Source organism: Pelodiscus sinensis, chromosome 23 (assembly GCF_049634645.1).
Source record: "Pelodiscus sinensis isolate JC-2024 chromosome 23, ASM4963464v1, whole genome shotgun sequence".
In the NCBI taxonomy this organism is placed as follows: Eukaryota; Metazoa; Chordata; order Testudines; family Trionychidae; genus Pelodiscus; species Pelodiscus sinensis.
In genome coordinates, this window is record NC_134733.1 from 1,408,959 (window position 1) to 1,434,438 (window position 25,480).

The 25,480-nt window shown below is 54.5% G+C and overlaps 1 protein-coding gene across 4 annotated transcripts in view; it reads left to right on the forward strand.

Moving 5' to 3' along the window:
* The first annotated feature begins 8,300 nt into the window (after positions 1-8,300).
* Positions 8,301-25,480, forward strand: part of EPHB2 (EPH receptor B2) — a 259,421-nt gene continuing 242,241 nt past the window's right edge. For 2 of the 4 annotated variants that reach the window (XM_075906628.1, XM_075906629.1), the window contains exon 1: positions 8,308-8,531. In XM_075906628.1, coding sequence (XP_075762743.1) covers positions 8,348-8,531 — 184 coding nt within the window. In that variant the 5' untranslated portion in view covers positions 8,308-8,347. Of the gene's footprint in view, positions 8,532-25,480 lie in introns of all 4 variants that reach the window. The other 2 variants (XM_075906632.1, XM_075906630.1) reach the window with 2 other exon arrangements.

Sequence of the window (25,480 nt, forward strand, 5' to 3'; positions counted from 1 at the left end):
AGCAGGGGGAGCAGGAGCAGGAGGAAGCGGGAACCGGTCGAGGAGGCTCTGGAGCTGGCTTCTGAGGGCACGGCCCTGCTCCTCCACAGCCTCCAAGCTCCGCTGGCGCAGCTGAAGGTCCTCCTGGACCCAGTGGTCCTGGGTGCGGAGCTGGTGATCCAGGAAGCGGAGGTGCCGCCGCTGGTACTCCTCCTGGTTCCTGGCTCTCCTGCTGGCCTGGGCGTGGGCGGCTGCTGCAGGCAGGGTGGTGCGCCCTGCAGGCCCAGGTGCTGCGGCTGTGGTGAAACAAGAGCAGCGGTCAATTCTCCCTGGGGCCCAGGTGGGTGAAACCCAGCCCCCCTCTGCAAGGCCAGGGCCCCTGCAGGATCCCTAGCTGCTGCTCCATGGTGGGCAAGGCCCAGGCGCACGGTCCCTGGGGTCCCTCTCCCCCCAGCCCCCCGTACACATAAGGGGAACATGATGGTACTCACATGTGGAGGCCTCCCCGGCCTCGGACGACACAGGCGAGTGGCTCTGTGGGGTGCCTCGGGGGTCCTGGGTCCTGGGCAGGCTGCCGGCAGGCTCCTGGCTCTCGGTGTCCTCCTCCTCCTCCTCGGTGTCAGGGAGTGGTCCCTCTGCCCCGGGGTCAATCACAACCCGGGGGGCAGGGACGGCATGAGCCCCCAGGATGTGGTCCAGAGCCAGAAAGTGGGGGCAGGCCTCTGGGTTGGCCCCTGGCAGGCAGGCCCGGGAGTAGGACTGCCGCAGGTCCTTAATCTTGCAGCGGGCCTGCTCCCTGCTGCGGTGGTGGCCTCTGGCGGCCAGGCTGGCAGCCATGCGGCCATAGACAGCCGCGTTCCTGTGGCTAGTGCGGAGATCATGGACATTGGAGGCTTCCCCCCAAACCTGGATGAGGTCCACGATCTCCGCACTAGACCATGCGGGCGCCCACCTCTTGCGTCCCCGGGCAGGGTCCTGGGAGCTGCCAGGCTGGTCCCGGGAAGAGGGGGAGGGCTGGGGGGCATCGGGTGGTTGGCTCATGGGGTGTCAGGTGCAGGGTCTGCTGGCTGGGTGCTGGCAGCCTTGTAATTTGCACATTTACTGTAGCCAGCCCGTGCCCCTTTAAGGGCTCCGGGGCCGGGAGGGGGGCAGTAGAGTTTGCCTGGTGTTGGCCAGAGTGGCCACCAGGGAAAGCTGGGGAGGGCTAGCCTCCACTAGTTCGAACTAAAGGGCTACACAGCCCTTAGTTCGAACTAGTAAGTTCGAACTAGGCGTTAGTCCTCATGAAATGAGGTTTACCTAGTTCGAACTAAGCGCTCCGCTAGTTCCAATTAAGTTTGAACTAGCGAAGCGCTAGTGTAGCGCCTATCAAAGTTAATTCGAACTAACGTCCATTAGTTCGAATTAACTTTGTAGTGTAGACAGACCCTCAGTCTCTCCTCATAGGTCATGCGCTCCAGTCCCCTAATAATTTTGGTCACGGTCCGCTGGACCCTCTCAATGCATCCACATCCTTTGTGTAGTGGGGGGGGGTGGGGGGGGACAGAACTGGACACAATCCTCCAGATGTGGCCTCACCAGACCTGAACAAAGGGGAATAATCACTTCCCTAGATCTGCTGGCAGTGCTCCTCTTAATGCATCCTAATATGCCATTAGCCTTCTTGGCTACAGGGGCACACTGTTGACTCATCTCCAGCTTCTCATCCACTGTAATCCCCAGATCTTTTTCTGCAGAACTACTACTTAGCCAGTCGGTCCCCAGCCTGTAACTATGCTTGGGATTCTTCCATCCCAAGAGCAGGACACAACACTTATCCTTGTTGAACCTCATCAGATTTCTTGTGGCCCAATCCTCTAATCTGTCTAGGTCACTCTGGATAGTATCCCTGCCCTCCAGCGTATCTACCTCTCCCCCAGCTTAGTGTCATCCGCAAACTTGCTGAAGGTGCAATCCATCCCCTCATCCAGGTTATTAATAAAGATGTTGAACAAAATTGGTCCTAGATCCAATCTTTGGGGCACTCCGCTAGAAACCGACCATCAACATGATATCAAGCCGTTGATCGCTACCCGCTGGGCCCGACAGTCTAGCCAGCTTTCTATCCACCTTACAGTCCATTTATCCAATCCATACTCCCTTAACTTGCTGGCAAGAATCCTGTGGGAAACCGTATCAAAAGCCTTGCCAGGCGCATTCTCGACCTCCCCTAGCCCTGAGCTAGCCAAAGGGCATGAAGAGCATCTAGTCGAGGGCAAGGCAGGCTGAAGACTGACGCCTGCAGCACCATCTGTGTGCAGCATGGTCACTCCATCTTAGACCAAGAGGAGCAGGAGAGATGTAAAGAACCCCACAGCAGGGTGGCCTGCTGGTTAGTGCACTCAGCAAGAGCTAAGACGAAGCTCTTGCTCCGAATCAGATGGAGGGTGCGGGCCCTGCCCCACTCAGACGGGAATCCCCTCCCCTGCCTTGTGTGCTAACTGGATTGCATTTTCCTAGCTTATTGACAAGAAGGTCATGCAATACTGTATCAAATGCTTCACCAAAGGCTAGGCATACCACATCCCTGCTTCCCCCTTATCTACAAGGCTTGTTATCCTATCAAAGAAAGCTGCCAGGTTGGTTTGACATGATTTGCTCTTTACAAATCCATGTTGGCTGTTGCTTATCACCTCATTATCTTCCAGATGTTTGCAGATGGAGTCCTTATTTGCCCTATTATCTTCCCTGGCCCAAAAGTTAAACTGGTTGGTCTATAGTTTCCTGGGATGTCTTGGGCACTAGATTTGCCCTTTTCCAATCTTCTGGTTGCTAATGGCTCACTTATTTCCTCTTTCAACTCCTTGAATATTTACAATTCATTTGATCAGGTCCTGGTGACTTGAAGACATGCAACTTTGCTGAGTAATTTTTCACTTGTTCTTTTCCTGGTGTAACTTCTGAACGTACCTCATTTTCTCCAACATTCCCTATGTTAGGCATCCAATCACCTCCAATCTTCTTGATGAAAACCAAAACAAAGAAATCATTAAGCTCCTCTGCCATTTCCACGTTTTCTGTTATGAACATCCACATTGCTAAGAAGGAAACAGACACATCAGATCAAAAGGCCCACATATTACAAACATTTTTACTGACAACACTCCAGCTGGTCTAAATGGGAACTTACATTAGTAGAGCTATGTTGGAGAGTGACAACTCTACTGAGGGTGCATCTATACTGCACCATTGTTCCGAGAGAACTAGTGTTATTTTGAAATAGCAACGCGAGGGTATAAACAGACATTCCATTATTTCAAAAGAATTTTGAAAAAACTAACGGCTTATTCCGAAATCTGTAAACCCCATTCCACGAGGAATACCGCCTCTTCCGAATGAGCTATTTCGGAACAAGGCGTGGATGCTCCACTGCTGCTATTTCGAAATAGCCCCTCCCCAGGGCCATTGTAAGTTAGTCCTCCCCAGAGCCTCCTGGGGCTCTCAATCGAGGTAGCACGTCTATTAAGGGGCCTGCCTCAGACTCATTTTGAGGCCTCGCTGCAGTATAGACGTGCTATTTCGAAATAAGCTATTTTGGAGTAACTCTTCAGAACAGCTTACAGCCGCTCCCCGAGTTGCGAACGATCGAGTTACAACCATTTGCACTTATGACCAAAGGTCCCATGGAGCGGTCGTAAAGGCGGTCCCCAAGTTACGAACGCAACCCACGCTTACAAACAGCACGGTTGCGTGTAACTCAGTGGGGTCTGAGTTATGAACAGCTCGAGTTACAGCCAAGTGTTTGGTCCGTAACTCGTTTGTAACTCGGAGAGAGGCTGTATTTTGAAATAAGCTTGCAGTGTAGACATACCCTGAGAGATGCCTAAAACCCACTGTAGACAGCTTGGCTAGTGTAGGAAGTAGGAATAAGAGCCTCCGGAAAAGGGCGCTTTTTCCGGAGGATCGGGGCCAGTGTAGACGCTCTTTTCCGGCTTTTCTAAAAGCCGGAAAAAAGCGGCGGACATTTTTTATTTAAATGCTGCGGGGGATATTTAAATCCCCCGCGGATTTCCCTACTACGATAGCTGAAATTAACATGCCCCTTCCGGAAAAGGGGCCAGTGTAGACGAGCCCCTTGAGAATTCTTCCATTGACCTAGCTACACCTCTCGGGATTGGCCTATGCCAGGTATAATTGCATCACTCTGGGATGTGAAAATTCCTCACTCGAGTGATGCAGTGGAAGCAGTGCAACATTCAGTGTAGACTGTGCAATATAACCGTGCCTCTCAGGGAGGAGGAGTACTTACGCCATCTGGAGAAGCCCTCCCATCTGTGTGGGTAGTCTCTTCACTGAAGCGCTGCAGCTGTACAGCTCCGGAGTTTTAAGTGCAGGCAGCTGGGTTCCAACACTTCCAACTGAACCCTCCGATGGGTACAGTCAGCGTTTCCACAGGAGCTGTGCTGCTACTGTGGTTTTAATGCAGTCAAGCCCTCAGCGACAGAATTGCTGGGTCTAGAACAGAAATGAGCAACCTAGGCTAGGGAGCGGCCTCCTTCCTCTCCTTGGGCCTTGATTGTTCTAACCAAGGTCGTCTCCTGGGAAGGGCCATTTTGCTAATCGCACTTGTGCACCTAGAATTCAGGGGTCTGTCGCGTGAACCGTAGAAGCACTTGGATTGATGGCACGGCTCTCGGAGTCGGTGTTGTGTGCACCGAGCACGCCCCTCGATTACGTGCCTTTACTTTAAATGTGTCATGTGAGTAATGTTGGGAGGGAAAATCCTGCGTGAATGGAAACCAATGGAATCTGGCAACTCTACAAGTGGGCAACAGTAAACAAACTGGTTCATGGGCCACGCACAGAACGCTGCCGGGCTGCTCTAGGAGGTGACGATCGCGTCTGTGTCAAACTGGACGGAGAAGAAGAATGGAGGACTCCGGCTGCCGTAAGGAAAACAGGATTCAGTGCCCAGATCATAAATGAATGAGACCAGCATTGGAGAGTTCAACAGAAACTGCTGACTCCCAGGCTTCATCCACACTGCACATTCATTTTGGAATAAGCTGCTCCAGGAGAAATCATCTGAAATAGCGTATTTCGAAACAACTCATCTACGCGCCAAAAGCTCATGGCAGCAGTGCTGAGCTACACGGAAATGGCTCTGCGCTAACCTGCAGCTAAGGCCACCACTTCCAGCAGGCAGCAAGACAGCACTCACTCCCTGTGGCTGCTGCCTGAGGCTATTTGAGACTCTTGCTTAAAAGGACCCCACCCCCCCCCGGACAGCTGTGTCTCCGGCTTTTTTCCTTTACCTGCCTCCTGGAGGGCAGCAAAGCCTTTTCTTTTGCCTGATGTGGTTGCCCTTGCGGACACGGCAGCTTGCCAGCTTAGGGATGCTTATCGAATAGTTGACAGGCAAATGCTTATCGGATAGTTGACAGGCTAGTCGACTAGTCACTTCCCCCCCTTGCTATCAGATAAAAGTGGGGCAGAAGTGGGGTTCTTCAAAGCGGCAGCGCCTCTTGAAGCCTGGGGCCAGACCACTGCCACTTTGAAAAGCCGTGCGCATCCTGGGGCCAGCTCCAGCTTTTTAGCTGGACTAAGGACGTTAACTATCGGGTAATCAACTAATCAGATAGTCAATGCATTTTGCGTCAACTATTCGATTAGTCGATAGGGCTCCTCCGCCTTGGAAGTGTAGCAACAGGCCTAGGACTACACTTCAAAGTGAAAGTGCCACATGGAGCCTGGGTCAGCTGGAGGCGCAGTCCATGTGGGGCAGAGCTGATGGAGCTGCCCCTGGGCACAGCGCGAGGAGGGGAGCGGGTGAGGGCAGTGCACGGGCCAAGGCTCCTCCACGGATGTCCTAGTGACGAGAAGGTGGAGAGCCAGATGGTCAGGCCTGCAGGGGATCCTGGGTTCCCACGGAAACAAGCCGTAGAGAATTGGGAGAAACTCCAGCTGGGCTGAGCAGAGTGGAGATGGCACCTGGCGGTGGCAGGAGCTTGGAGGAGGGACATGGGCCTGGCACAAAGCAGCAGCTAAACAAAAAGGTTGTTTGGGGACATTCAACAGGGAGTGAGAATCACTATGTTCCAGTGACCGTGCATCCAGCCACAGGCCACCGCTGGGAGAGCCACGCCGGACCTGGACACTTCATAATCAGAAGGGTGCAGGGGAGAGGGAAGCAGCGTGAGACCTGTGTGGCACGCTCACCGCGTTGGTGGAGAGCCCGGGGCTCTTCCCCTGGCAAGGGGCACCCGCGGAGTATTGCAGGCGATGAAGAGCCAAGGGAGAGCTGGTCAGTGCCTTCTCCAGACCTTGTCTGCTCATGTGAGCCCACTTGGCCCTAGAACATCAGCAGCAGCTCCTTGTGGATTCACTGAGGGGAGCTGCTTCCCCAGCGTGAATCAGGCTGGGGGCTTCTGGCTCGGATGGCACCAGGCTGCACCCCATGGCTGATGAGCTAGGTCATTTTGCAGGTGAGCAATAACAGCATTTGTAGCTTTCTGTGCTCAAGAAAAGAATCGAGTCTCCAGTACCTGGCCCGAGCTGGCTGCTGCCAGGGTCAGGGAGGGTCGTTCCACACAGCTCAGCACAACTAGCCAGCTGCACTGTGGCAGGTGTTCCCCGTTCTCCACACGCCTGCAACTGCCACTGGAGAGCAGCGGGAGGCAGAGTGCATGGGACAGGGTGTGCATGGGACCTGTGTGTGTCCAGCAAGAGCCAGGGGCGCCTCATTCACCTGTTGGAGGCCCCTCGCCGAGGTAAGATGTCACGGGAGCAGTGGGCCAAGCTTCCCGTCAGAGGGAAAAATCCTGGCAGTAAGAATCAGATCACGAGTGGTGTGGAGAGGGCGAATAAAGAAAAGTTCTTCATTAGTTCCCATAATATAAAGACTAGAGGACACCAAATGAAATTAATGGGGAGCAGATTTAAAACTAATAAAGGAATGTTCTTCTTCACACAGCGCATAGTCAACCTGTGGAACTCCTTGCCGGAGGAGGCTGTGAAGGCTAGGACTATAATAGAGTTTAAAGAGAAGCTAGATACATTCATGGAGGTTAGGTACATAAAAGGCTATTAGCCAGGGGGTAGGAATGGTGTCCCTGGCCTCTGTCAGAGGCTGGAGATGGATGGCAGGAGACAAAATCACTTAATCATCGTCTTCAGTCCACCCCCTCCAGGGCACCTGGTGCTGGCTGCTGTTGGCAGACAGGTTACTGGGCTAGATGGACCTTTGGTCTGACCTAGTACGGCCGTTCTTATGTTCTTATGACACATGGGGACTGGGGGGGTGGCTCATTCCTGGCTCGGCCCACCTGAACCCAGCCTTGTCCCCAGCCCTTTGCTCCTGGCAGCCAGGCTGTGGTTTCATTGAGTGCAGGGATCTGGTACCCAACAGCAACGTGGGGAGTGAGGGGCTGATTAAGGAGTCACCTGGAGGGCATGGCAGAAGCCAAGGAATGCAGGTGCAGGGCAACATGGGCTAGGCTGCTCCCTCCAGGGCAGGACTGAGCCAGTGCCAGTCACACTGGGAACCAGGGGAGCAGTGGGCAGAGCAGCACAGCCACTGAAGGAACTGGGGCAAAAATGTGCAGCCCGGGACCGATACAGCCAGTCCCGGCCCGGTGCAGCCCGGGCAGATACAGCCAGTCCCGGCCCGGTGCAGCCCGGGCAGATACAGCCAGTCCCAGCCCGGTGCAGATACAGCCGGTCCCGGCCCGGTTGAGCCCGGGCAGATACAGCCAGTCCCGGCCCGGTGCAGCCCGGGCAGATACAGCCAGTCCCGGCCCGGTGCAGATACAGCCGGTCCCGGCCCGGTGCAGCCCGGGCAGATACAGCCGGTCCCGGCCCGGTGCAGATACAGCCGGTCCCGGCCCGGTGCAGCCCGGGCAGATACAGCCGGTCCCGGCCCGGTGCAGATACAGCCGGTCCCGGCCCGGTGCAGCCCGGGCAGATACAGCCGGTCCCGGCCCGGTGCAGCCCGGGCAGATACAGCCAGTCCCGGCCCGGTGCAGCCCGGGCAGATACAGCCAGTCCCGGCCCGGTGCAGATACAGCCGGTCCCGGCCCGGTGCAGCCCGGGCAGATACAGCCGGTCCCGGCCCGGCGCGGCGCAGACAATCCCGGCCGGCTAGAGCCGCGCGGACAGACAGCGCCGGGAGATACCACTGGCGGCGGGGGGCGCCGGCCCCACTCGCCCGGGGGGCTGCCCCGCGCCGCGCCCCCGCCTGCCCGCCAGCCCGCAGGCTGCGCAGTCCCCGGGCCGGCAGGCGCGCTGGGGCCGCGGGGCGGGGCGCGGCGGCGCGGGCGCTCCCCCGCGCGGCGCGGGCGGTGGGTCGCTCCAGCCTGGCGAAGCGGGGCCGGCTCCGCGCTCCCTCCCGATGGCTCACTCGGCGGCGAGCGCGCGGCGCGTGTGTCTGCTGCCTGCGCGAGGCCGGGCTGGGCCGGGCGCGTGGAGCCGCTGCCCCGCGAGCCCCGCGCCGCGCGCCCCGCGCCCGCCCGCCATGGCGCTGCTGCCCGGCTGCTGCCTCCTGCTGCTGCTGCCCCTGCTCGCCGCCGTGGAGGGTGAGTGCGGCCGCGCTGCGGGGCGGGCGTGGCGGGGCAGCCGCCGGGCGGATCCGTGCGTAGCCGGCCGGGCCCGCGGGGAGGCGAAGTTCGCAGGCGCTCGGGGGCAGCCGCGGAGCAGGGGGCGAGGCTGGCGGGGGCTCTAGCTGCAGCTTTCGGGCTGGGCTTGTGGAGCTGCCCCTTCCCGAACGTGCGGTGGGGCGCGGGGTCCCCCTTCCCTCGTGCTGCTTGCCCGTCCCTAGTGGCTCCTGGCGCCTGCCCCATGCCTGCGTGGTGCCCCCGCCTGGAACCTGTTAGCTGCTCCGGCTTGGTGGAGCCCTGGAGCCGAGGCTGCCGGCCGGGAGCGATGCTCAGTTCCTGGTGCCGCATAGGCTGTCCTCAGCTGGCAGGCAGGGAGAGGGTTGGGCATGTGCCTGGAGCCGGCCTGGGTGCCTTCCTGGCTTCTGGAGCCTGGGGTTGGCCCATGGCCTGGGCTTTCTGGAGCCCTCTGGGGCTGAGTGTTCCCAGCTGCCTTCTCCCCGGCCCTTGCACAAAGCATGGCAAGATGGCAGGTAGGGAGTTTGTGGAAAGCGGTGCTGCACCATGCTGGGAGCCGAAGTGCAGAGGTGATGTCTGGTCGGGGGGTGAGGGGCGCACAGGCCTCTCCGAGTGGTGCGTCTGCCCTCACCCACTTCTGCTGGGCCGGGAAGCGCTCATTGCTGCAACCCTGACTTGCCTCAATGGGGCAGAGAGGAGCGAGGCGCCTAGGCCTCTCCCTGGGCTCTGGCTCACCCCAGCTTGGGGAGAGCTTTCAGGGCCGCGAATGGAACTTGTGTCCGGCAAGGGATGACTAGATTGCCCTGCTTGGCCAGTCACTGGGTTTGGATGTGAAGACAAATGCCTGGAAGGGCCCTCGGCACCACGCTCGTGTGGGCTGGGATGAGGCTCTGTTTAAGTTGGAGTTTTGGGGATGACTCATGGGTTGGCCAGCTATACCTAGTGATATTTACAAGATGCGAGTTTGGCACAAACAGGACTATTGACATTGCAGTGGAGAGCACTAGCCTGCGCTGCCTTTCCGACCAGCCCAGTATGTTTTTAATTATACAGCCATGAGCATATTTGTAGGAACCTCCGTGTCCACGTCGGACGCTGGCCTGATCAAATGGCGTATTGACGGTTGACAGCGGCATTTCTGCCAAGCCTGCCAGACCCGACACTGCTGACTACAGCAGGAGTGGCTGCTGCATAGACAAATACAGCCACGGGAGGGGCTGGGGCTGGGGTGGGGCTGTGCGCGGGAGCTGGCTGACACTTCAGCCCCCACCCTCCTATCGTAACCTCTCTGACGGCCAAGAGCTTGATGTAGGCCCCCCAGCCGGCGCTAGGGGTCAGTAGGCCTGTGTATCGCCTGCCGCCTGGCTTATCGGTCTCCACTTTGCAGAAGGAGCCAGGAACATCTCCTAATGCGGGCCGTGTCCTGGTGCTGGGGCAGCGTCTGGTTGGGTGCGGAGGCAAGAACGTGCTGGTCTCTGGGAGGCTTCCTCCCCTGTGCCTGGATTGCCCGGCAATGCAGATCCCGGGCTGTGGACTTTGGTGTGCGACTGGCCCTGCATCAGCATTTCCTCCCCCTACTCCTGGGCCCTCCCCAGCGCATGTCTGGGCCAAGAGGGGCTGGTTGCAGATGTTGCCCCACTAGGGAGGGGGCCAGCTCCTGGGGGGTGGGTCTGTTCTGTGGCTAGTTGCGTTAGTCCCGCTGTGCTTGCGCATTGCTCTTTACCTGCCCCAACGCTCCCACCTGGGGCCCTTTCTGCAGCCCAGGGGCCAGTGAGCCCCAGGCTCCCTCCCTCCCTCGGGGTTTGCGCTCATGGGGAGAATCAGGGAAACAAGCAGCTTTCTGGGAACCACGATTCTGGGCCTGGTCTCGGGCTCCTCTCCAAGCTCCTGCCCCAGAGGATGGGCATGAAAGCAGAGCTAAGGCTGAGTCCCAGTCCCTGCCCATCCTTCATCACTCATTGTCTAAGAGCCTGGCTTTCCCCACCTGCAGTGTGTCCAGGGCTGCATGGACCACAGAGGCTGTGGGGGTTCTGGCATCTCGCAGCTCCTATCCTAGGTTTGCAAAACTTCCATCAGCAAATGCAGTGCCCCTTCCTGCCAGCCCTATGTGGCCAGGCCTGCCCTGCTCAGGAACGGGTGAAGGGCTTGTTGGGCCCTTGAAGGAAAAAAGCTCGGGGGTGGGGAGGTTACAAACCAGCTGGACATTGGAGCATGAAACAGTTGCCAGGGTCAGAATGGGACACATGTAACTGGAGTCAGTGTGTTTCCTGCTGTAGGCTCTGGGCCTCCCCCAGGCCAGCTTCACTGATGGGTGTAAGTCACTCCGTGTCCATTGCCCATCAGTGTGGCCCCACACTGCTGCTGTGTGCCATTGGGGAGGGGCCTGGAGTGGTCATGAGTCTGGCCTCCTGCACTTGCGGCAGGCCTCGCCCTAGGTAAGGGGGCCCCAGCGTCACGTGTATTCAGGCTCTGCTTCTCTGATGGCAAAGCCTGGCCCAGAGCTGCTGAATGTGATGGCAGGCTCAGCTGGCACTGGGCTGCTCTCCCCCCACATCGTCACTCTCCAAGGTGGCAAGCCTGGCGTGCTGGCTAGCCCTGCGGCTGCTGGGACTCTGCCCTGGCTCAGACATTTATGCTTCAGTGCCTGTGTCCAATCCGTTCCAGCCTCCTTTGCCTTGTGCGGGCTGGTAGGTCCCCCAGGTTACTTGTCTCCACTCTTGCGAGCTGGCTGAGCATGTGTGCCAGATCCACTGACGCTGCAAATCAGCGTTAAGAGTCCTTCCTTATGCTGGAGGCTCCGCGGGCATCTGCCTCCACCATATGACTGAGTGACACCTCTTCAGCCCCTCCTCCTTAAATGGACTCCTCCCCCCCACCCCCCACACACCTTTGCAGCTGCAAGGGACTCCTGGCTCTGTCTTTTTCCTCAACAGGCTTATTTAGGGGAGACCATATTGTCTAGTGGTCGGTCAGGAATGATTTCTAGGAGACAAGTCTCCTGAGGTCTCTTCCCAGCTCTGTGATGTTGTGGAAGTCACTTGTCCTCTATCTGTTTCCTCCTCTTTAAATAAGTGAAATAATAGAGACCCCTATGTGGAAAGTGTCACCGATAACTGTTGTACGGTGCTTTGAGATCCCTTGAAAGTAAACCAGAATACTGTCCCCACCAATAATGGATAGCCTCGTGTCCATATTTACATATACATGGGCTAGTTTCCAAAAGTGACACTCAATTATGATAAAAATAATTGGGAAGAGAAGTGTAAACAGAGATGTATGCATGGAAACTGAGACACGGTCAAGAACACTTTGCTAGGTGCTCCAAGAGTCCTAGTATCTCAGGGTACGTCTACACTACAGCGCTAGTTCGAACTAACTTAGTTCGAATTAGTTAATTCGAACTAAGCTAGTTCGAACTAACGCATCTAGAACTAAAAACTAGTTCGAACTAGCGTTTTGCTAGTTCGAACTAGTAAGTCCACATTGAGTGGACTCTGAACAGGGCTTAAGGATGGCCGGAAGCAGTGCCGGCAGGGCATAAAAGGAGGACTTAGAGCATGGAGATGCTGTCTCAGGCTAGCCGAGGGCTGCGCTTAAAGGGTCCCGACCCCCACCCCGGACAGACAGTTCTCAGGGGTGCCCCGCTTGCAAAGAAGTTCTGGCTTGGAGTGCCCTGAGTGCCCACACTGGGCACATCACACCACTCGGCCATCAGCCCGGCTGCACTTGCCGCAGGCTGCCATCTGGGGAGAGGGAGTAATTGGGGGGCTGCAGGAGAGCTTCCACCCCCAGAAGCCCGCAGAGCCAGCCCAGTCCTCCCCATCGGGGGCTCGTACCCCATTCCTCCCTCACCTCCTTCCACTTGCCCTTCCCTAGCCCCCCTTCTTCTTGATGTACAAAATAAAGATAACGTTTCTTCCAACATTGACTCTGTCTTTATTGAAAAAAACTGGGGGAGACTGGGAAAAGGAGGTGGGAGAGGGGAAGAGAAAGGCTGGGAGAGGGGAGGGCAACTAACATGATCAGGGGTTGGGAACAGGTCCCAGATGAAGAGAGGCTACAGAGACTGGGACTGTTCAGCTTAGAAAAGAGGAGACGGAGGGGGGACAGGATAGAGGTCTGTAAAAACAGGGGTTGGGTGGAGAGGGTGCATTCAGAAAAGTTCTTCCTGAGTTCCCATAAAGAAGGACTAGAGGACACCAAAGGAAAGGAATGGGTAGCAGGCTTGAAACTAGTAAGAGAAAGTTGTTCTTGACAAAGCAAAGAGTTAACCTGTGGAACTCCTTGCTGCAGGAGGCTGTGAAGGCTACAACTAGAACAGAGTTTAAAGGGAAGTGAGATCAAGTCATGGAGGTTGGGTCCATGGAGTCCTATTAGCCAGAGGGTAGGAGTGGTGTCCATGCCCAAAGTTTGTGGAAGGCTGGAGAGGGATGGCACGAGACAAATGGCTTGGTCATTGTCTTCGGTCCATCCCCTCCAGGGTCCCTAGGGTTGGCCGCTGTTGGCAGACAGGGTACTGGGCTAGATGGACCTTTGGTCTGACCCAGGACGGCCATTGTAAGCTCAGGGCTCAGTGTCGGGGGTCTCAGTGGACCCCCTTGATTTTCATGCACACCTGGTCCTGGGTGGCCAGGCTGGCAGCTCTCCTGCCCTAGACGGCCACTTTCCTGTGCCTAGTGCGGAGATCGTGGACGAGGTCCACGATGTCCGCACTAGCCCAGGAAGGTGCCCGCCTCTTGCGGTCCAGGGCAAGCTCCCGGGAGCCGCCAGCCTGGTCCCGGCAAGAGGGGGTGGGCTGGGGGGCATCGGGTGGGTGGCTCTGTGCCGTGCCAGGTGCAGGGTCTGCTAGCTGGGTGCTGGCAGGCTTGCACCTGGCACGGGCACCGTAGCCAGCCCGTGCCCCTTTAAGGGGTCCGGGGCCGGGAGGGGGGCATAGAGTTTCCCTGGTGTTGGCCAGAGTGGCCACCAGGGAAACCTGGGGAGGGCTAGCCTCCCACTAGTTCGAACTAAAGGGCTACACAGCCCTTAGTTCGAACTAGCTAGTTCGAACTAGGCGTTAGTCCTCGTAAAATGAGGTTTACCTAGTTCGAACTAAGCGCTCCGCTAGTTCGATTCAAATTCGAACTAGCGGAGCGCTAGTGTAGCGCATAGGAAAGTTAGTTCGAACTAACGTCCGTTAGTTCGAACTAACTTTCTAGTGTAGACATACCCTCAGTTGTGAAAAAGGCTGTTGGTGCTTTAAAGTCTTTAAGAGAGTGTGCAAAGAACAGTAAAACTTAAGTTGGTGTGGAGAAAAGGGAGGGGAAAGGCAATGAGGTTGAGTATAAAACAAGCTGAGAGATTACAGGTGGTTGATAGGGCAAGGGTCCCTTTGCTTCTCCTATCTATATCAGAGTTAAGGGTAATAAGGAGGCATGTTCAAAATGTATTAGGAACAAAAGGAATCCTAAAAATAGTGTGAATCCAGTACTAGGTGGAGATGACACAGTTGTCAATGTTCAATAAATGTTTCTGTCCTGTATTGAGAATCAAGTTGGATGATGTAACCCTGGTTTACAGTGATGTAGAGGTGCTTTTCTCGGGATAACCCAAGAGGAGCTGTAGCGGCATCTACTAAAGTTAACACGTTTTAAAATCTGCAGGAGCAGAGAGTTTGCACCCACAAGACTTGAAAGAGTTGGTCAACGAGCAAGCTGTAGCTTTGGAGTTTTACTTTTATTAAAGCTTGCAGTGCTTGAGAGGTTTTAGAGGGCTAGAAAAATGCAATATTGTTCCAACCCAAGTTTGAAGAATAGGTGGGATAACCTGGGTCGCTATTAGCCTGATGTTCCTGCTGAGCAGTGTGAGCGAACCCATCGCACACGGAGTCCTCCTACCTGCCCTCTGAGGCACCCCCCCACACTGTCCTGCTGAGCCAGAACCTCTGGTCAGCCCCAGTGATGGTGCACAGCGGGGGTGTCAGCCCACGGCAGAACAACCTAGACCCTGAGCTCCGTTCAGCTCTGGGAAGGCTCAGTCAAAGGGGCTTGACAGGCAGAACAGTGGAACAGCTAACGCAGAACTCTGTCACTAACAAATCAAAAGATGGAAATATAATTAATCCCACTCCACGCGTTTTCATGGAAAATAGGTCATCACACCACCTTGATATCATTCCTTGACAAGATACAAGTCTGGTTGATAAAGGCAACTGTGTTGACTGAATATATTTAAAATTCTGTAAGGACTTAGTTCTGCCAGATATTCCAATGACAGAACCCCCTTAGAAATGGAGGAAATCCTTGCAGCCCATCTTTGATTAAAATGGGCTAATGGACAGATCTGTGACTGCAATTGCTAGTGGGGAGTTATCCGTAATGGGTGTTTCCAATGGGGTACTGCAGGGACTGGTTCTCAGCCCAGAGCTGTTTGAGAACGTGTCTGTAACCTGTGGGTTCTGCCATCGCTGGAGGAAAAAGAGGTGCTCTGAGAGTGAGTGGGTCCTTGGAGTCGTGGCCTTGCCACCCTGGAGGCTCCACTGCCGTGGCTAAACCGAGCAGAGGCTGATCAGTGGGTCCCCCTTTCATGTTGGGTGTGGTGGCCCAACAGCTTTGTTTTGGTGGGCACTCATCTTTGATGCAGGCAGAGCCTTAAGGACTGGCCACTGCCAGCCTCACACTGTGGGTAAGTCTTCCTCTGCCGACAGAGCCGTGTGAAATAGGCCACCTGACATAGTCAATGAAGCGGGGGTTTAAATATCCCCGGCTTCATTAAAATAAAAATGGCCACCACGCTGTGCCGGCTCAGCCGATTGTCAAGGCACGGATTGGTCAACAGGGCCGCCACGCTGTGCCGGCTCAGCCGATTGTCAAGGCACGGATTGGTCAACAGGGGACGCCTTTGTCGACTGCGCCTGTAAACCTCAATTCACGAGGCATAAGGGAGCGGTCGACAAAGGCATTCCCTGTTGACCGATCCGCGTCTTGACTCGCGTGCTGTGCCGACGATCAGCCGAGCCGGCACAGTGCGGCGGCCATTTTTATTTTAATGAAGCCAGGGATATTTAAACCACCGCTTCATTGACTATGTCGGGTAGAGGCATGTGATCTAGACATACCCTGCGTGTGTTGCTCAGACACAGCTCTCTATTCCCAGCCTCCCTAGTGTCATGGGGGAGGCAGGGAGCTGCATGGGGAACCTACAGCTTGTGGAGGGCATCGTGGCAGTTGCATGGAGGTGACTGGGCACAAAGTGGCGAGGAGGGAGGGGGAGAGCAAGGAACAGAACCAGCTGCACCTACAGTTCCCTCCCTTTTGATTGAAGCAGAGGCGGGGGGGGGGGAGGCAAACTAAGGGGGTCTCCCTGAGGCTATGGGAAGGGGCAACGTGGGCACAGCGAGGCCCTGGCATGCTTCTCAGCCAGACAGAGGTGTCAGAGGCCTTGTCTACACCATGGCTACGGGTTCTTGTGCTGTGCTGGGGCAGTGGTAACACCACCAGACCCCTTGTGTGATACCGGCTGTAGTGGCCTCCGTGTGCTTGTGGTAGGGTGCGTGGAGAGAAGACTAGCTCTGCTGGTGGGAGGCAGCTTTATAGAAGTGAGGCTGGAGCTGGAGCGGATCGGTGTCAGGAGCGCAGTCACAACCTGCACCTGACAGGGCTGTGCTGGCGCATAGGCTGCAGATGGGCCAGGCCGGAGGGGCACCAGAAATCCTGCGGGAGGGGAGGGAATAGGGAAGGGCTTCCAGCTGTGAGCGTCGTGCCTTGGTCCCGCCACAAGGGGAGATTGAGCAAGGCACTGCCTGTGGCACATAAGGAGTGAGCGATGCTCTCGCCGGCTGCCTTTAGATTGGAGCTTCTGGGGCTAACTCCTGGGGCCCCTCCAGCCCACAAGAGGCTGCTTTTCCAGCCCACCGACGTGTGGAAGCTTGTGGGCCACTTTGAGACGGAGCAGTGGAACGACAGGCGTTCTGGAAACGGACAGGTCCTAGATAATTACTCCTCTCTTGTCCTGCTGCTGTTTACAAAACACGGAGCTTCCCGGAAGAGGAGTGACTCCCATCCAGAAGCAGGTTCTGTCCTGTGTACAGTGCAACTCTCTGCCCCCCCCCCATCTTTGCTGCTGGTTGAGCTGTGTAGTGCCCCATTGTGGGGAAGGCTCTGGTGTAAGGAGGCAGTGCAGAAAGCCTCGGGCAGCCTTTCCCTGCCGCAGGGAATTCTTTCCCAGCTGTGTGTCTGCTGGCTTTCGCCCGTGTGCTCGGGAACTAACTGATGGCCACAGTTGTGGTCAAGAAGGAATTTTCCCTGGGTCAGATTGGCAGAGTCCCTGGGGTTTTTCACCTTCCTCTGCAGCCTGGGGCGCGGGACACTTGCAAGTGTAAGAGGTGGATTCTCTAGAACTTTAGGTCTTTAAATCATGATCTGAAGCCGTCAGTGACCCAGCCGGAGGTCGGGGGCAGTTGTGACAGGAGTGGGATGTGAGGTTCTGTGGCTGCCACGTGCAGAGGGTCAGGCCAGATGCTCACTCCCGGTGGCCCTTTCGGAGTCTCTGATGTAAAAGGAAACGTAGGCGTTTGCCAACGGGCGCATTCAGAACTTTTGTTCCATCACATGGCTTGGTGTTTTTACCTCTGTCCCAGGTAGAACAAAACAAATGTCCAAATCCCCAACTCCCCCATGCCTCCAGTGACAACCAGAGGAGTTTGAAAGCAGACGTGACTAAGCAGGCCTGCTCCTTCAGTCCCCTGCCGGGTGCTGGAGACCAGGGTTGGGATTTCTTTGTACCATACCTGGCCATTGCCATAGTATCTGCACTCCTGTGACTGCTGCCATCGGAGGGCCCGTCACAGGGCAGAGCTGGGCTGTCTCCTGGTCACTCTCTCTGACACCAATGTTTTGTTGGTTTCTTTTCTCTACAGGGAGAGTCAGGGGCCTGGCCAGGCTGAGGTGGGCGTTGTGCTGCCAGCACAGTGCTCCCAGGTTGCTTTACCATTCGCTCTGGTTTTATACTGATAAACCTCCGGGTACCAGCTGTCATGGGAGGCGCTATGCAAATAAGAATGTTGCAATAGCAGGGCCACGAAAGTGCTTTGCCTCTGAGACCCTCCAGCATCAAATGGACGTTTGCAGCAGCCTGAGTTCACGCAGGCTGGAGCTGGGCGTGCTGGGTGTTCTGGCTAATGGTCACAGCATGGCCGTGGCCTGCAACACCGCTGTCCGGCCGACCAGGAGTGGCTCTTCCGCTCTTCAGGAGAACTTTGGAGCAGGAGTAATGAAGTTAGATGCCATTTAATTTGATAACTGGGTAATCTTAGTGGTGACCTGATTATATGATGTCCCCAAGGGCGGGGCCAGCAGCTAGTGTCGTCCTGGCCCCACTCAGCCCCATGCCACTATGTGCTGCGGTCTCTGTATCACAGGCAGCAGCATGGGGCTGCAGGCAGGAGCCGATCTGCGAGGGAAACCGGTTTAAAAACATGTGAGGGACCCAAGCACATGGGGCTGCTCAGGCATCCCACCTGCCCCCTCCCACCTCTGCCTCCATACTGCTGCCTCAGAGAGGGGGAGGCAATGGTGGGTGGGTCGGCTACATAGGGTCCAGTGCTCTTGGCTGGCTCTCCTGGGGGGCTGGCTCCCACCTCCTCCCTCCCTTGCTGCCTTTGATCGTGTAGTTGTTAGGGTAGACTGATGGGCCCGGGCTTATCAGTTAATCATTCACATAAGTGTATGCCAACATCCCTAGATGGGATGGGGCAGGTTGTGAGACAGGGATGTGGCCAAGTGTCTGTGCTTCAGCCACACAAGGTCCATCAGAGGGCTCTGTGTAGGCAAGGGACAAGTCGACCCCTGTCAGCAGGCCCGTCAGCCCCAGGAGCAAGCAGGTAAGGACATTAAGTTCTAGTCAATCAGCAAATGCTTATCGGATAGTCTAGTCGACTAGTCGCTTCCCCTCTTGCTGCCTCTGTCATATAGAGGCAGCGAGGGGAAGAGGTAGAGGGGGAAGCAGCAGCACCACTCGGAGCCTGGGATCAGCTGGGGACTCCCTAGCTGACCCTTGGCTCCACACGGCATTTCCATGGAACCAGCTGACTTGGGTACATTTCAAAGCTGGCACCTGCATGCAGCCCGGGGCCAGTGGGAAGTCTGACTCTGGGCTCCATGTGGGTGCTTCTGCTTTGAAATGCCCTGCTGGGGCTCTTGTACATTTCAAAAGCAGAACGCCAAGTGGATGGGAATTCCCTCGACTAGTAAATAATCGATATTTAACTTCCTTGCAAGCAGGTCCAAGTCTCTGCTGTACAAAGGCTGTTTGTTGGGCAGCAGGGCTTGTGGTGGAATGGCCGCTTCAGAGCAGCGCTTATTTCCCGTTACTTTTGTGCCTGTGGAGGGTCAGCCCTGTGTGCATAGGCGTGTCATGAGTGCGTGGCCCACAAGAAGTGGGTCCGGGCGTGTGTGTGGTCAGTCTGATTTGCACGAAGAGCATCAGCGTGTGTGGTCTCAGGCCGTACGCAGGCATTTTTGAAAATGTGGACCGTGAGAGTGAAAGTGCACCCCTGAGAGTCCCCCAAGTAAGCGGGGAAATCAGCCCCAGCCTTCCTTCTGCTGGCCAGAGGGAGGGAGGCTTAGGCAGTGCACTGCTCCTGCCTTCCATGGCCAGCCGCAGCATGCTTACCTGGGGGCCCACGGCGGGGGGAGCATTCCCTCCTCCCCCGGTGTATGGCACTGGGTCTGCAAGACGCGTGTGTGCACGGAGCTGCCCCTGCCTGGATGCAGGGTGTGAAAAGGGCCATCATCTGCCATGCCTGGAGGGAGACATTCCTTTCTAGTGGGTTGAGCAGGGTACTGGACGTGGGGAGCCAGGATTCCCTACGCTACCACTGAATCACCGTGTGACCTTGGGAGAGCCATGGCCCATGTCTGGACCTCCGCTTGTGCCCTGTAAAAGGGGCACTGTGCCTGTGATGGGTGCCTAGAGTAATCTGCAAGGCTCTTGTTGTCCTTCCCCTGCTCAGCCTTCTTCTCTCTCTTCCCCCCCCCCCCCCCCCCCCGTGACTGCAAAGTGATGGAGAGATGAGAGAAGGGAGGCAGCCAACCAATGTACGTTGGGGCTGGCTGCTCTGGGTCTGCCACCCTGAGCTGTCTGGCAACTGGGCCCTGTGTGCAGTGGAGCAAGGAGCAAGGACTTGACCATTGCTGTGGGGTCTCCTAGGCCTCTTCCGGCCTGGATGGGCCACTTGAGCAGGCTGCATGGTGCTCCGTGTGCTTGGATGGAGCAGATAGGTGTCTGGTTGCAAAGCAAAGGGCAGGTCGGTAAGGGTATGTCTACACTACCACCCTAGTTTGAACTAGGGTGGTTAATGTAGTCAATCAAAGTTGCAAATGAAGCCTGGGATTTAAATATCCCGGGCTTCATTTGCATCTTGCCGGGCGCCGCCATTTTTAAATCCCCGGTAGTTCGGACTCCGTGCCCGTGGCTACATGTGACACGGAGTAGGTAGTTCGAATTAGGCTTTACACCTCATGGTGTACCGGTAGTTCGAATTAGAAAGCCTAATTCGAACTAACTACTCCGTGCTGCGTGTAGCCGTGGGCACGGAGTCCGAACTACAGGGGATTTAAAAATGGCGGCGCCCGGCAAGATGCAAATGAAGCCCGGGATATTTACATCCTGGGCTTCATTTGCAACTTCGATTGACTACATTAACCACCCTAGTTCAAACTAGGGTGGTAGTGTAGACAGACCCTAATGGATTAGCAACCAGAATAGGGATGTTAAATATCGGTTAATTGAATAGCCAAGTAACCTCATGAATTCTTATTGGTTAGCCGACTATTCTGTAGTCCCCGGAGGTGGGTCCAGCATCCAGTGCGCTCCGGCCTCGCTCCTGAGGTGAAGTCTAGAATCCCGGAGCTGGCAGAGACCTCTGGAGTCACCGAGTCCAGCCCCTGCCCAAAGCAGGACTAGCACCAACTAAACCATCCCAGCCAGGGCTTTAAGTTGGGACTTAAACCCCTCTAGGGATGGAGATTTCACCCCCTCTCTAGGGAACCCATCCCAGCGCTTCCCCACCCTCCCAGGAAAACAGTTTTTCCTAATATCCAACCTAAACCTTCCCCACTGTAACTTGAGACTATTGCTCCTTGTTCTGCCACCACTGAGAACAGACTCTCGCCAGCCTCTTTGGAACCCCCCTTCAGGGAGTTGAAGGCTGCTCTCAAATCCCCCCTTGCTCCTCTATTCTGCAGAAGAGAGAAAAGACCAAATCCCTCAGCCCTCTGCTGGACCCTCTCCAATATGTCCACATCCCTTCTGTAGTGGGGGGCCCTGGAATTGGGGACAATACTCCAGATGTGGCCTCACCAGAGCCAAATAAAGGGGAATAATCACTTCCCTAGATCTGCTGGCAATGTTCCTCCTAATGCACCCTAATATGCCATTAGCCTTCTTGGCTGCAATGGCGCCCTGTTGACTCATATCCAGCTTCTCATCTACTGTCATCCCCAGTTCCTTTGCTGCTGAAATGCTACTTAGCCATTCGGTCCCCAGCCTGTAACAATGTTTGGGATACTTCCGTCCCAAGTGCAGGACTCTACACTCGTCCTTGTTGAATCTCATCAGATTTCTTTTGGCCAAATCCTCTAATCTGTCTAGGTCACTCTGGACCGTATCCCTGCCCTCCAGTGTATCTACTTCTCCTCCTAGCTTAATGTCATCTGCAAACATGCTAAAGGTGCAACCCATCTCCTCATACAGGTCATTAATAAAGATGTTGAACAAAACTGGTCCTAGAACAGATCCTCGGGGCACTCCGCTGGAAACCGACCGCCAACCTGACATCGAGCCATTGATCACTACCAGTTGGGCCCGACAATCTAGCCAGCTCTCTCTCCACCTGACAGTCCGTGTATCCAATCCATACTCCCTTAACTTGCTGGCAAGAATCCTGTGGGAGACCGTATCAAAAGCTTTGCTAAAGTCAAGGTATATGACAAACACTGACTTTCCCATGTCCACAGAGCCAGTAACCTCATCATAGAAGCTACTCATAGACTTTAAGGTCAGAAGGGACCATTATGATCATCTAGTCTGACCCCCTGCACAGTGCAGGCCACAGAATCTCACCCACCCTCTCCTAAAATAATCCTCTCACCTATATCTCAGATATTGAAGCCTTCAAATACTTTGAAGACACCAAGATGCAGAGAATCCTCCAGCTGTGATCTGTGCCCCATGCTCCAGAGGAAGGCGAAAAACCTCCAGGGCCTCTGCCAATCTACCCTGGAGGAAAATTCCTTCCCGACCCCAAATATGGTGATCAGCTAAACCCTGAGCATGTGGGCAAGACTCACCAGCCAGACACTCAGAAAGTTCTCTATAGTAACTCCTATCATCCCTCCATTGACCTATTTCCCACTGATAATGAATGGTCAATTAGTTACCAAGATCATGTTATCTCATCAAACCATCCCCTTCATAAACCCATCTAGTTTAATCTTGAAACCAGATAGATCTTTTGCCCCCACTACTTCCCTTGGAAGGCCGTTCCAGAACCTCACTCCTCTAATGGTTAGAAAACTTTGTCTAATCTCAAGTCTAAACTTCCTACTGGCCAGCTTATATCCATTTGTTCTTGTGTGCACATTGGTATTGAGCTTAAATAATTCCTCTCCCTCCCTGGTATTTATCCCTCTAATATATTTAAAGAGTGCAATCATGTCCCCCCTCAGCCTTCTTTTGGTTAAGGTAAACAAGCCAAGCTCCTTGAGTCTCCTTTCATAAGACAGGTTTTCCATTCCTCGGATCATCCTAGTGGCCCTTCTTTGTACCTGTTCCAGTTTGAATTCATCCTTCTTAAACATGGGAGACCAGAACTGCACACAGTATTCCAAATGGGGTCTCACCAATGCCTTATATAACGGCACTAACACCTCCTTATCCCTACTGGAAATACCTCGCCTAATACATCCCAAGACCGTATTAGCCTTTTTCACAGCCATGTCACAATGGCGGCTCATAGTCATCCTATAATCAACCAGGACTCTGAGGTCCTTCTCCTCCTCCGTTACTTCCAACTGATGTGTCCCCAGCTTATAACTAAAATTCTTGTTATTAATCCCTAAATGCATAACCTTACACTTCTCACTATTAAATTTCATCCTATTGCTATCACTCCAATTTACAAGATCATCCAGATCTTTCTGTATGATATCCCGATCCTTTTCTGAATTGGCAATACCTCTCAACTTTGTGTCATCTGCAAATTTATCAGGACACTTCCACTTTTGGCTCCAAGGTCAGCAATAAAAAGATTAAATAAAATTGGCCCCAAAACTGATCCCTGAGGAACTCTGCTAGTAACCTTCCTCCAACCTGACAGTTCACCTTTCAGTATAACCCGCTGTAGTCTCCCCTTTAACCAGTTGCTTATCCACCTCTCAACTTTCATATTAATCCCTATCTTTTCCAATTTAACCAATAATTCCCCATGTGGTACTGTACCAAATGCCTTACTAAAGTCGAGGTAGATTAGATCCACTGCATTTCCTTTATCTAAAAAATCTGTTACTTTCTCAAATAAGGAGATCAGGTTGGTTTGGCACGATCTACCTTTTGTAAAACCATGTTGTAATTTGTCCCAATTGCCATTAACCTCAATGTCCCTAACTACTTTCTCCTTCAACATTTTTTCCAAGACCTTGCATACTACAGATGTCAGTGACAGGCCTGTAGTTACCCAGGCCTCTTCCACCTCAAGATCCATAAATTCTTTAGTCCAATCCACTTCCCTAACTAATTTCCTTAATTTATTAAAGTTAGCCCTTTTGAAATAAAAAACCCTAGTCTGATTTATTTTTGTTTATCCTTCCATTTAATTTGAACTGAATTAGCTCATGATCTCTCGAGCCAAGGTTGTCCCCTACAACCATCTCATCTATGAGGTCCTCGCTACTCACCAAAACCAAATCTAAAATAGCATCCCCCCTTGTGGGTTCAGCAACTACTTGGTGAAGGAATTCATCAGCTATCACATCTAGGAAAATCTGAGCCCTATTATTATTACTAGCACTTGTTCTCCAGTCTATATCTGGAAAGTTGAAATCTCCCATGATTACGCAGTTTCCATGAGTATTTACTTCATTAAAAACATTAAAGAAGAAACATTAAAGAGGTCTCTCTCCATATCCAAATTGGATCCTGGTGGTCTATAACACGCCCCAAGCACTATCCCAGGGGAGGATCTGATAGTTTTCTTCCCCAATGTGACTTTTTTTTTTTTTTTTTTTTTACCCAAACAGACTCTGTCTTCTCCATTCCCAATCATTAATCAGATTGGTGAGGCATGACTTGCCCTTCGTCAATCCGTGGTGACTGTCACTGATCACCTTCCCCTCTTCAAAGTGCCTCAAAATAGATTCCTTGAGGATCCCTTCCCTGACTTTTTTTTTTTTTTTTTTTTTTCCAGGCACTGAGGTAAGGCTGACTGGTCTGTAGTTCCCTGGATCGTCCTTCTTCCCTTTTTAAAGATGGGCACTACATTTGCCTTTTCCCAGTCATCCGGGATCTCTCCCGATCTCCACGAATTTTCAAAGATAATGGCCAAAGGCTCCGCAATGATATTTGCCAACTCCCTCAGTACCCTCGGATGCATTAAATCCAGGCCTTGTGTCCGAGACAGCAGTGTGGGGCCAGGTGGGAGCTGGTCGGTGAGAGAAGCCAGCTTAAAAACCAGCTCCCCTCATGGTCAGGCTGCCTGTCACCCTGTGCTGCCGCCACTGATAAAAAGGTGGCAGCAGCCCCTGTCTGGGGCAGGGGAGGGGTGTCTGACTGCCTGGGCCCTGCGTGAGCTGGAACTGAGCCAGGCTGCCTGCCCACCTGGCTCCTAATACACTTTAAATGCAGAGCTGCAATGGGGTAGATCCTGGACCTGTCGCAAGCCAGGACTGAGCCAGGCTGCTGGCCAGCCTGCTAAAAAATGTACTGGCTGGGGTGGAGGAGGGAAATGCATGTAGTCTGTAGGATTAACCTATAAGCTTTTGCTTATCAGTTAATTGACTGCACTGTTACATCTCTAGACCAGAGGCTGCTGGATCCAGTCTGTCTGGCAACCCACCAGCCCCAACAGAAGTTCTTTCCTGAGCCCCAGGAGCAAGAGACTCAACGAGGGGTGCCGGGATGGTGTGGACACTGGGGCGCGGTATACCTCTAACTTTTTTTCCCATGTGCAGAACAAATTTTATTAACAAGCAAATGCTGATGTGCACCACCAGTAGGAACACAGGTTACCAGCTCTAGGCAATCTGCTAATCAGCTGGGCAGCACCTGACTCTCTCCTGGGTGGCAGCCCAAGCACTCGGCTTACAGGGAACTCTCCACAAAGGACCCCCAGTAGGTTCAGGAGATGCAGGGAGCTGTCCGGCTTTGGATCCCTGTATTTCCACTTGCCTCTGAGTGGGCAAAGTCCCTGCTTCTGTCAGCAGCTGCCTTGGCACCCCGAGTACCAGGTGCATAGCAGGCTGGTATCCTGCAGCTGGGCAGGGGGTTGCTGCAGATCAAGGCATGCTGAATGCCCCAAGGCAGGCCTTGGAGGAGGCTGGGCGTTCTTGGCTGGAGATGAGGTAGTGCCACGAGGAAGAGTTCTCTGGGCCACACAGACCTTCCTGCGAGGCATGACAAAGGGCTGGGCTGGGGCCCTGGGCGTGGGGATCAGGGACTGACTGCCTGGCTGCAGCCATGAGGGCGCTAGCTGCCTGTGGTGAGCAAATAGCCTCATTCATCCTGAATGCAGCCAGATTCCCGGAAAGCAGCCAGTGCTCGGTGCAGTGTTGGCTCCAACTGTGTCCCCATTCGGTTGCCGCCTGAAGGTGGATTTCTGGGGCCGGTCAATGAGGCAAGCCCCTTCAGAGTTCTGAAGTGTGTCTGAGGCTATGTCTAGA